Source organism: Pezoporus wallicus, unplaced genomic scaffold, assembly GCF_028554395.1.
Source record: "Pezoporus wallicus isolate ANWC-B61680 ecotype Strahan unplaced genomic scaffold, APGP_CSIRO_Pwel_v1 contig_14831, whole genome shotgun sequence".
NCBI lineage: Eukaryota > Metazoa > Chordata > Aves > Psittaciformes > Psittacidae > Pezoporus > Pezoporus wallicus.
This window is the reverse complement of record NW_026642428.1, coordinates 297,772-310,075: the sequence shown is the minus strand read 5'-3', so window position 1 is coordinate 310,075 and position 12,304 is coordinate 297,772. Positions and strand designations below refer to the sequence as shown.

At 49.3% G+C, this 12,304-nt stretch overlaps 1 protein-coding gene across 1 annotated transcript in view; it reads right to left on the bottom strand.

Annotated features, from left to right (window-relative positions):
* Nucleotides 1–1,019: 1,019 nt before the first annotated feature.
* The window catches only part of SMAD6 (SMAD family member 6), a 39,961-nt gene continuing 28,676 nt past the window's right edge, over nt 1,020–12,304 (bottom strand). Inside the window, exon 4 of the mRNA XM_057430517.1 lies at nt 1,020–1,785. Within this exon, the coding sequence (XP_057286500.1) occupies nt 1,244–1,785 (542 nt within the window). The 3' untranslated portion in view covers nt 1,020–1,243. The remainder of the gene's footprint in view (nt 1,786–12,304) is intronic.

Below are 12,304 nucleotides of genomic sequence, written 5' to 3'. Positions count from 1 at the left end.
GTAGCTACAGTGCTGACAGCAGATGCTCATGCAGAAGTCAGCAAAGTGCCTGATTTTATCCAGGCTTTCCAGAGAGAGTAAATCAGCCCAGACAAGCTTGTTTGACCAGGACTTCTTCTGGCTTCAACTGCTCCTCAGAGCAAGTATGTTCTTCCCAAACACTTCTCTATCAGTTTATTGCCTGGAGGACAGACCAGGAGATCTACAGGACAAACCTGCACACACTCATCTGGCTCTGCCTTATTTCAAGTTACTGGAGAGGTTCCCAAAATTCAGGCCGCTCTATGGTGTCTCCAACTGAGGATCCACCCAACCATGAGTTGTCCAAACCCACCACTTGTTTCTCAGCCATCAAACACGTCTGGGCCATTCCAGACTCACAGACAACCCCTGTGCAAGGCTTATACAACAAACTGGCCCTACTGGGCAGCCTTTGGTCTATTCTGCTCTGCCCACCAGGGCTGATAACCACTGATTTGCAGCGATAACCATTAATGTGAACAAACACAAACATGCACGCTTATCTTCGTGATGTTCCCATCATGTTTTGTGTTATCAGAGAGATCACAGAGCCCTGAGCAAGAACAGCTACAGGGGATTTTCCTCTCACCACCTCCATTTGCTCCCTGGCTCTCAAACTGTCCTCATTTACCCTCCTCTTGGACACAACTACAGCCTTCCAGCAACCCATGTATTGTTTTCTAAGGGTGCTGGCTGAGATGGAAGACAGTGGTTGCCCCTCTGGAACCTCCCATTGACTGCAGAGTGCCTGAGCAGACACTGCTGCAGGCTTCAACTGAGGATGGATTGGGGGGGGGGCACAAAAAAAGACAATTAACCCCCCCCCATAATGCGAATACTTTATTATCAATGAGTGACTGGTATTAGCTTTTTGCCTGGGTATTAATATTAGTATTTCAAAAAACCATACATCAAAATTAGGGCTTTCTCCTATTTTTGCTGTATAATTTTTCTCCTTTTTTTTCTTTTTTTTCTTAAAAAAAAAAAAAAAATCTGTATTGAAAGAATTATATAAGCCAAAGTGCATTTTCTGTTTTTTGTCCATATACACATTGCACCATACATAAATAATTACATTGTAAAAATGACTCCATAATTACAAGTATAATATATATTTTCATATAATATATAAAACTTTATATTAAATCTAGGTAGATGATATTTGGGATAGTCTGTGTCTTTTTTTTTTTCTCTCTAGTTTCCTTTCGTCAAAGGCTGACTGTTATCGATTGTTACTGAGTAAAATCTCCAGCCAACACGGACACGACGTGATGAACTGTCTGGAGTAACACGGCCCCCAGCCTTTGGCGAAGCTGATCCTCACGCTGTTGGGGTCGTAGGGCCCGTCCGTGTAATCCAGATCAGCCGTGTGCTGCAAGAGGCAGGACTTCTCGTAGTCAAACACCTTGATGGAGTAACCCGGCATCACCTTGCGCACAATCAAAGTCCTACAGTTGGGGATGTCCAGTGTCGGGGAGTTGACGAAGATGGGGTGCTCGCTGCGGTTGTAAGCCCACACACCGTCCGGTTCTTTGCTGAGTAAAATCCCGTAGCCGATTTTACTTCGAGTCCTTCTCACAGTCTCGCTCCTGTTTTCCAGGTTTAGCTGTCCGAGGCAGAAGCCGTTTCCTTGAGGTAGGTCATAAAATATACTGACAGATTGTTCGTACACTGTGTAGAGGCGGCCGACGCGCGTCCGGTGCTCCCAATAGGCCACGTTGCACCAATGGCTCCTCTTCACGGCATCGGGCGACGTACTGGCATCTGTGGGGGAAAGGAGAGGAACAGTCAGGGCTTGCTGTGGCCTCCTGGGAGAAAACAAGTAAGGAGGGGAAGCAAACGGCTCTTCCCACCCGTCAGCTTTGCTCTCATGGGAACTAAACCTGCGTTCAACACAAAGCCCATCTTCAACCCAAAGCTTGTCTTCAATTACACTAAATGCCACCAAGAAACAAAGCTCAAGCCAAGGCTGGTGACCCAATGGGCCAGCTCCCAAAGAGCTAAACCCATCTTTCTCTAACTTAATGCTCAATCCCATGTCCAGCAGCTTGGACCCTGTGTGCTCAAGATATGCAAATTCCTACCACCAAGAGCTGGCATGGATGCTGTACCACTGCAACTCAGCCACCCTTGAGCTTAGCGGGTTCCCAAGCTCCTCCAGCATTGCTGTGGTGGTGTACCCCCATTCTCAAAGGCCATTTCATTGAGCTGAAACACAGGGGATGTCCATGAAGTGCTTGGATGACTGACCTGACACTTATCTCTGCTATGTAATATTCTTTGACAGCAATGCTGATGTTCCCACGGGGAACATGAAATCTGAGGAAGCGTTTCATGCCAAGGGGGAGTAGTTGATGCAAACTATGCATGTCCTACTACAAAGCCACTGGAAATCTTTCCAGAACAATGAGAAACATCTCTTCTTTGTAAGAATTACATTCAAGGAAGACAGGAGGGACAGAGACTGCCAGAAATCTGTTTAATTTATGATGCCTCCAGAATTTATGATGCCTCCAGAAGGAAGATGGGAACTCTCAGCCCTGAAAGAGCCCCAAAGAGGGTGAATTAACCCCTTACTGAACATCATTCCCTCTCCTACTACACTGGTTAACCAAAAACCACCCTGGGATTTCAAGCAAGGAGCTCTGCTTCAAGCCAGCCCTGCTCCATGCCCAGCATTAAGCTCCCTGACAGTATCAGGCGCCCGCAGCCCGCTGACCCCTCTGCCTTCGTGCCATCACGTCTGATTAACTCACACGCGGGGTGATGCCATTATTTTGCTTCACAGACCCTATTGACACACCGGATTTCAAGCACTGCCCTACAGCCCTGGTTCTTTTCAGGCTCAAATTACCCCGAGGGGAATGGGCTCTCCTCCCCATTAACGACCTTTGAATCAAGTGGCTTTGTTAGAGTTTAACTTGAGTTGTAACTATACAAATTTAAGGGGAGGGAGATGGGGGGAAGGGAGGTAACTGGGCAAGCAGGGAGGCCCTTTGCCATGGGCAATGCTCATCGTCTTGCACTGACCCCTTCACCCATCACAGGTCCAAACCAGACATTTCAGATTGGCCTCTTTCTCCTCCATCTTCTGTTAAAAGAATTTTAGGACCCAGCACAGCCATCAACAGCCTCTTTTCAGTTTGATGCACATTTTATCCAGAACTAGGAAAGAAACCCCACAGCAAACCCCGCTGGGAAAAGAAACCCCATTTCCCTCACTTATGGCAATCCTATATGAAGGAGTGAGCCAACAGCTCATGCCCCTTAATACTGGAGGTAATGTCCAGGGCTACCTAAAGGCATGGGGAAAGCCCCGATGAGCACAACTGAGAGAGGGGTGAGATGCACCCCTTAAATTCAGAGTTAGTGGCACTGCACAGCAGGGATATCACTGAATACCCTTGGTCAGAGCAGCATCCCAGAGCCAGGTGAGCCAAACTTTGTGTTACCTACCCTCAAGGACCAGGCCTTGTCCCACCACAGCCCTTGCAGCAGGGTAGGACACTCCACCATGTCCCAGTGGCACCGCAGGGTCTTTGTGTCTCTGTGCTTCTGAGCCATCCCTGGTGGAAGCCACTCAGAGTCACTATAGTAAGAGCATCCTAACACTGCACTTGGCTAATGACAAAATCAGCAAAACCAAATGTTTTTCCCCATTCTTGTTCTTGGGCCAATAACTGTACTTCCTTTGCCATCTCAAATGACCCTCTGGCATCTGGATAACCAGACGTTAAACAAACAACCCAAGTTGCTTCAAAAGGGTAATGACTTCATTGGCAAATGCATGATGGACATGCTGTACCCAAGCACATTATTAAATACTGACGACTGGACTTGACTCTTCCTGAAGTACCTCATGATGCCTTACAACGCACCAACCATGTGAACATGAAGTTTTAAGGAAGGAAGAGAAGGTTCAAATGTAATTCTGGGTTAGAACCGCCTTCCCAGCTGCCTAGTGCTAATATGGTGCACTAAGATCTCCACTAAGAACAGCAACTTGATGATATTGGTGATGAAAAGCTTCAGAACCTCTTTGCTCTTTGAAATGCCCTACAGCAAATAGCTCCAGATTTTTTTTGAAGAGGTAAAACAAGCTGTAGTTCACCAATAACAGCATAAAGAAGAGGATCTGAGCTTCACCTGCAGATCCACCCTCCACAGTGCCCACTTTCCATAGTCATCTTTCCCCTGGGACACCATACAGTTGAGACGCCCCCCCCCCCCCCCCCAATGCCTTTCCATAACTCTTCTCAAATGCTAGATGTTGCTGCTGTCTCACTCAAGTGATGCTGGGGGGTTACAGACATGCTCAAAGCTTTTCATCTCCCAGGCCTAGAGGCTGGTAGCAATTACTGAGCTCTGCATCTGTTTAACCTCCAACCTCCACAAAGCCCTGCATGCCCATTAGGTGAGTTGGTTTTGTTATTACCGCTTTTAGAAACTACCACTCGGCCCCTGTGTTTCCCTCACAGACCAAGAATGGGACAACTTCAAAACTCCAGTTTGCCCATCAGCTGAATTCATCAAGGGAACAGGCAGCAATAAACATTTAAATAGGTGTTTCCTATGGTTTACTGCAAATTAAAGATACCTAGCAGGGGAAAGCAAAGCAGTGGGAAACCAGTGTCTGTTCTACCAGAACATCTCGCTGTAGGTGCCACCATCTCTGCTTGCCAGGAACTGGCCAATATTTAGGCAAAATCATCAATCTACACACATGCTGCAAGCAGGGGAAAGGTTTTTTTTACACCTCCTGTTTTCATGCGCCTGAAATGGTCTTATTAAAATCATTTCCATGCACTTTATGGCAGGAGCTTCAGTGCACCCATCCATGCATGCGTCCTGGAGGGTGAAATCCCCCCTGCCAATGTGCTTCTCATCTCTGTCACCCCGTCACAGCTCCTGCCTGGCACTGACAGCTCTGCCAGCTCAAAGCACGCCTGGAGATGGCCTGTGCTCCTTCACACGGGTGAGGATGTGAGTTTTAGCTAACTGCACATCAAGAAGCTAAAAGTTTCCTTTCCACCCCTCTCTTCCTGGCCAGGGGTGAAGAAAGGCTTTAAAAGCCCTGCACCACCTGCAAAAGCAACCTGCTCATGGCACGCAGGCAAATAAAACACCCTGAGAGGAGACGGTTAAAAGGCTTCTCTGAAAAGCCTTGGGGCAGGTCCCTCTTCTCCCCAGCCCCATCCAGGGGCTCGCACTCCCTGCACTGCGGTGGGCTCTTTTGACGTCTTTTATCTCCCAGTGCACTCAAGCAAATCCTGAGCAGATGAACTCATCTCGCAGCCCTGACACAGAGCAAGCACTTCACCAAGGCCCTCATACAGGGGGGCCTGCGCTGTGTCTTATCCCCTGCCAAGTATTAGTTTTGCCTCCAGCTATTAGCCACTACCACTCAGCAGACAGCAGGGGCGGCCAGCAGAAAAGCATGTCCTCTGCCTTTTAAATAAATATTCCCTTTTCCCCTCCTCTTTTTCCATGCTGCCCTTTATGCACAGGCAAGAAAATCTGCTTTTTTCTTTTTCATCTTTCCTTCCCCCCCCCCCCCTTTTCTGCTGGAACAGAGGCAGCTCGCTGGCTTTCTGTTTGAAGAAAGCAAAATATTTGAGCCCTGCAGTGCCTCCCTCGATGCTATATGAGGCATTTTTAACAACTATCATTGTAGGCAGCTACAACTTCTAACAGCTACATTTAGGCTGGCGTCAGGGCTATCTCTTCCATCAAAGCCACCTTTATTGATCAGATGGACGGGCTGAAACTCTGGCTCTTGTTTACTCTCTCCTCCAAGTCGCCCTTTCCTCTGCTGATGCCTTGCAGCAGACACATCCAAGAGGAAATTCAAACAATTTAAGATAAAAAAACAAGATAGGGAGGCAAGCCGGGGAATCAAAACCAGAACTTAATGGGAAAAGAGTCTCACATGGCTCAGGCAGAAGGAATCCGGCTACGGGAATCAATGCAAAGAGCAAATACTGTAAACCCTCGAGGCGTTAGCAGCACTGCAGAGTGTGGAGGTAAAGAAAATAACTTGAGGTTTTAGCTTCTTTGTGACTTGACAGCGTTTTGTGCCAGTGAAGTTCAAAGCAGTGCATTAAAAGAGAAAAGAAAGATGCTTTTTTCCACAACAAAATGCTGCCCAGTCCCACTGCTTGATGTCGCACTTACAAAAGCAGGATGGAAAACATGGGCAGATCACAAAACACATGAAATATCTCTGATTCATGCTTTGGCTCTTCCAAAGCCACCAAACTCCCTCCCAGCAGGTCAAATGGCCCCCACAATATAGGGCTGCAAGTAAGATCTTGCTGTGTAAAACGAGGGTGAGAAGGGATGTTTGCTGCAGTGCTTTGAGGAATAGTCCCAGTTTTGCACAGATTCCTGACGGAACAGTCACAGGAGGCACGGTGCTGGTTTTCCAAGCAGAGCCTCCCATGAGGAACGGGTGCTGCCAGCTCCCCCCAACCCCAAACCGCACTCACAGGGTTTCAAAACACACTGAAGAGGTGCCCACAGGGGAGACCATGCATGTAAAATATCAAAATGCTCTCTCCAAATGTAATGGGGTCTCGAATGCACACCTGGGCACCTGAAGAGATGAAGTGGGATGTTCAAAGTGTCCTCACACCCCATTTTCATGTCCCACCCTCCTGTACTCCTGCGTCACAGGTCAGCCTAATGCTTCTCCAGCCCTGGAGCTCACTTACATCATTTCCCAATGACCAGCGTCTTTCCATTCGGTTTTGTTCCACTTTAGACTTTACAGATCCATCGTCAAGCCTTTTTTCTCCCCTCTGCCACAGCACAGATGCATGCTTACACTACTGAACACACAGAGCATGGAAGCAGGATGGTTATAGCCACACACAGGTCACCATGAACAAGGTCCAGATAAAAAGCCCAGCGCAAAGAACACACAGGTTTCCCCCAGATCTTTTCACAGTTCATGGGGGAGTCATCAGTTAAAATAATCCCCCACAAACACCCTTAGGAACAAGCTCCAGGGGAAGGAAGGGGTTAAAGCTTTCCACAGCAGAAATGGAATTTTTATGGCCCTGTAAGAAAGAAGAAATTAATTGTCAATCTGCCCCAGCAAAGCTCACAACCGTTTTCCTTAAGCCAATACACTTAAAATACCTCTGCTGTACAAGTTTCAGCTGGAATGCATCACTGCAGTCCTCCCCTTCCCCAAGAGCCCCACTCTGCAACCAGCATCTATGGCATCCACCCAAGCACGAGACCCTCTCCTTTCAGACAGGGGAGAAGCTGAACATTGCCTCTGTGAGATGTCCTGGGGACACATGGCCACAAACTGGACACCATTTGTCTGTCCACCCCCATTGGGAGCAGTGGGGTGGGACTTTGAAGGCATCTTCCCACCCTTGGAAGAGTTGCACCCGTTGGTGAGCCCCGTCTTGGCCAGCAGCTGCTTTGTCAGCCCATGGTAACACGCCAACAATGGCTCCAACATAGATACTTAAGGTGACATCCCAAACCCACCAGCAAAGGAACGAAGGAGGCCATCCTGTGGTGGCCCTGGAGACATCAGATGGAGGCAGGAGGTTCTCCATGCAGCCCGCCAGTGAAAGTCAGGGGAAAATCCTAATGAGGACAGACAGTTTAGTCCCCTTTCCCCACTACTTGGTGTAGACCTTCCCCATGCTGCAGAGCATCAAACTCCCCCCCAGACTTCTGTTTTGCTCTGCTGAGAGAGACATAAAGATTCATCCCTCAATGACAGGAGTGTGATTTCCTACTACAATTAACCTGGTGTCACCGCTGTGGTGGCTGGGTCCCAACTCCTCCAACCCCAGCATGTCTCCTGGCACGTTCCTCACATCGGATGTGGCTGTCGGGCAGCCAAGGAGTTCAGCTCTTTCATCTGGCAAGAGCCAACACCAAAGCAAGCACCACAAAGAGCCAAAAAGAGCCCTCGCTGCCATGTATCCACCATGGAAGAGGCATCTTCCTCCTTCTCCTCCAGCCTTAACCTTGGAGCAGAGCTCTGGAGGGCTCTGTGAGCCCGTTTCATTTGTTAACTCAGTCGATGATTAACTCAGAAGAAAACTTGTGCTGGGTTAATTAATTAAATTACTCCAAAAAGGGTCTGATGGGCAACAGAGCCGGTGGACGAGGTGCATGGAGAGGCCTGGGGGGAAAGGGGGACATTTCCATGGCAGCCCAAGAAACAAAAGCAACACAGGACAAGAGCCAATGCCAAGAATTAGGATGAAAACAATTTTCTCTGCATAAAAGAAACCACTCTGCTAAATCATCAGCTCATGCTCATTTCTTTTATATCCTTCAAAGCAAAACACATGCCATGTTTAGTCCTGCCCGGAAATTTGTAAGTCATCAGCAGCAAGCTTATTTTCAAGCTAAACTCAAGGAGTTTGTTTCTAAAGTACTTTCTCTGGCCATTAAACACACAGACCAGAACAGGGGTTTAAGGTATTTTACCCTTTTTTCCCCCCAGCTCCCCTGTGTGCTTTACAAAGGTCTTTTCAGCCAAGGGTGAAAAGTCCTAGAGAGTAAAACACTGGAAAAGCCCTACTCAGGTTATTCTAAAGGCCGATGTTTTCAGAGGTTTAGGTGACTTTTTGGTTGGGTTTTCCTTGCGTTGAACAGTCTGCACGTAATCTCAGCTTCTCTTGCTTTCACAGGCACATTCATCGCTTTTAAGTTCCTGGGCTGTGCATGTAACTGCTTTATACCTGGCATGTAAAAGTTAACACAACAATGTAAATACATCTTCAAAAGGAGCCCAAAACGTAATCACCTCCCTTGGCTGCCAGCTCCGAAAGCACCAGACCTGTCATCAACCACAATTTGGCTGAGACTTCTCCACTGTTGGAAACCAGCCCTGGGTAAGTCCAAACCCGGCAACATCCCAGGGTCTGCTTGGAGGGTCCCCTGCTGCGTGGATGTGGGTGCCCCAACCAGCCCCAAAAATGGGGAGAGAAAGGAGGTGGTGGAAGACATGGGGGATAATGCGGTGGGAAGGTCCCCGCTAAGTGATTCTCTGTAAAATCAAGAGGTTTGCTGACAATCACTTGAGCATCGTCTAGTTGGGGTTCGCTTTTATCTCTGTCTCCCACTGCCAAATGGGCAAAGCACCGACTACATCTGGAGGGGAGAAGGCTCATTCCCCAGGCGTCCTCAGGAAGGCAGGACTGTGGCGTTAGGGGATGCGGGGACATGGAAAATAGGGAGAAAAAATCCCTTTTTTCCATATTGAGGTTGAGAACTCGCATGTTTTCAGCTCCTCCAATCAACCACGCACGCAATCCCTTTCCTCCCCCTCCCAGAGCCTGAAAAACGCGGAGAATTCGGGAGAAATCACCCCATAAATCACTGCATGGCAGGCTTCCCTTTCAGCCTCCGCCGCAACGTCCAACACTCCCGCCTGGCGCCGCGCCAGCCCTCCCGATTAATTAATCCAGGGGCCTCCCGCTGCAATCCCAGCTACGCCAACCGCATCCCACTTGGGCTGGGGGGCCAAATCCCAAGGGACCTCCTCAGCTCCCTTCTGCCTTTCCCAGTGCTTTGGCTTTGCAGAGCAATTTTAGGTGCTCTCACAAATGCCCTCGGGGAGGGAACTAATCTGCTCCATGACCAGAGCTGCGGCATCTCTGGAGCATCCAGAGAGACTCTGGAAAATGGGATGAATTAATAATAGTTTTCACTCCTTGAGAAGTTTCGGCTGAGCGCTTCAAAGCACTTTAAAAGCAGAAACTAATTAGCAGGTCCCTCTGAAGAGAAACAGGAATAACACCACCTTCCACCTCCATCACGCCTCTTGGGCACAGCATGTTGGGTGCTGGACTTGGCTCTTAGCTAAGCCTGGGAATTGCGTTTACTGGAGGGTGATGGTACAAATGTGTGAGGCCCAGGCTGTAACCAAACCAATTCCCTGCCTGCTTCACACCAGAGTTTTCTGCTGGAGTGGTGGGAGCTCTTTTGGGAAGCCAAACCCTGAGCTGGTGAGGACACTGCCAAGGTGACTGCAGAGATGCTCCTGAGGATGCTTGTGCCTCCATACTCCCACTAAGGATCACTCCCACTAAGGATCACTAACCCAGCACAGGATGCTCAACACTGACACCTGCTCTGGAGAAAAGCAGATTAACAAACAAAAAAAGGCCTTTTTTCCTCCCATTCTTAAAAGACACAAGGGCATTGAGCACCTCCAAACAAAAAGGGCTGTCCTGCAAAGGCCACCCAGCCAGGCAGCACACCATCACTTACTCACACTGCTCTCAGCACAGACCCAACCCCAAATTACAGCTCAGCTTCCTCCAGAAACAACCAAATCTTGCCATTTCCAGAAGGCAAATACTCAGTGGTTCCCCTACGCGAGGCCTCCTTCAGATGTCCCAGGCTGGTCATGCAACACCCGCCTGCAGAGCTGGAAACTTTGGGTTTAAGAGCTCGCACAGGACATGGGAAACAAAGCGACTGGAGCAGCTTTGCTGTGCTTCTGCAGTTTTATTATCAGAGATGCTTCCCAGGGAGGAAAATCAAAGCAATGCCACATAAAACGTCACCGCCGGGTAGATTTTAAGAGCCTGCCATGGCGCTCCAGCCCAAGCTGTTCCCTCCGGAGTGAGCCTGAAGAAGCCAGCCTCACCCTGCTATCACACCTCGATGGATTTACGGCTGAGAACAAGCTGTGGGGTTTCAGAGCGGAGGAAGATGACGTGAGAAGCAGTGAGCAGGCTGAAAAAACCCAAGGCCACCGCACAGCCACCAACAGCATCCTTGAGAGGAGACGAGGGAGCTGGAGGCAGATGTCTGTCGGCTCGATGCCAATACCACTGCATGTATCAAGGACCGAGAAAGCTGTAGGAAACTATCACCAACCTGGAAAACAGGAGGGGTGCCAGGCTGGGGAGGCTCCCTGCAGGCCACGGGCAGGAGCCCATCAAATGTTTTTCTTTGTATGGGCTGGGAATGAGCTTTGCTCCTTCCTGGCCAACAGGCTGCAGAGTCCCGCACTGGGCAGCCATGAGACCCCAGCCTGGGACCTCTGGGAGAGCAAATATCATGGCCTTTCACCCCAAATCCCTGCTGGTTCCCACCCCAGCTGTGGGTCCCCCACCCCAACCCATCCTCTGACCCCCCAATATTACCTTCCCTCTCCCCCAACATCCATAATAAAGGTTTTTTTTCTAGCATGTTATCAGTCCCCACACATATATGGGAGGCAGACAGGAGCTGAGAGTGAAATGGAAATTCAGCTTTTGTTCTTGCTGGCAAAAGCCCAAGATCTTTATATCCTGATAAAGCTCTCTCCATCCTCTCACTGCCTGAGGAAGCACCACAAGACAGGGAGCCACAGCTTCATGGTTGCCACTGAGTGTCACTGTCTGCAGGTCCTTCAGGAATCCAGCTTGTGCTGGATTACCCCAAGTTTTACAGGGAATTAAAGGATTTTGGGTGCCAGCGGGGCCTTTGCAAGCAAACAATCCCTCTGGTGTGCAAGTCAATCTGGTCATGCTGAAAGGATAAACCTGGATGGGGAGGTCTTGGGGTTTCTGCTGGAGAGGAATTAAGCACAATGGGGATGGAGTCTGTGTGTGGTGTGAGCATCTTGGGAAGAGAAGAGCCCAGCGAGGCAGAGGCAAGTCTGGGGTCCTGCCGCAAAGGGAGGATGAGGATGGCTCCTGCCCTCCTCCCTCCTTGCCTGTCTGCACAGCAGGGTTGGGAGGGACGTGCAGAGGGGTGCGTGCACCCACACACGCCAGATTTCCCCATAGCTGCTTCATGTATTTATGTGTCAACATTTTCTGGGTCTATTCCAGCCCTGACTCCAAGCAAGCAGCTCACTCCACTGACAACTGCTCGTGGCCAGCATCCATGGGCTCTTACTCCCACTTAAAGCAAAGACTAAACAATGACTTAAGCAACTCAGGATTTAAGCTCTGTAGATGGTCCCTCATTCCCAGTTGAAGCAGTGAGGACGCTGTGCTGGTGGTTTCTGCTTTGGAGGATGACCTACACCATGAACACCATGGACAATAACCCTTGTGTGCCGTGGTATGTACCAGGGATGCACCAGGAGGGGTCTCCTGGCCCTTTTCCTGTAAAATCCACAAATCAGCAACCCAGAGGAGCGGGATGTGGCGCAGGGATGCGTATCTGCTAGGCTGGGCCACATCAACCCCAAAGACCAAACACACCTCATGTTTTTACACTCCTCGGAATAGTCCTCTAAATCCAATCAAGTGCAGATAAACAGCAAGGAAATTTGCGCAAGGGTGAAGAGCAGGGGATG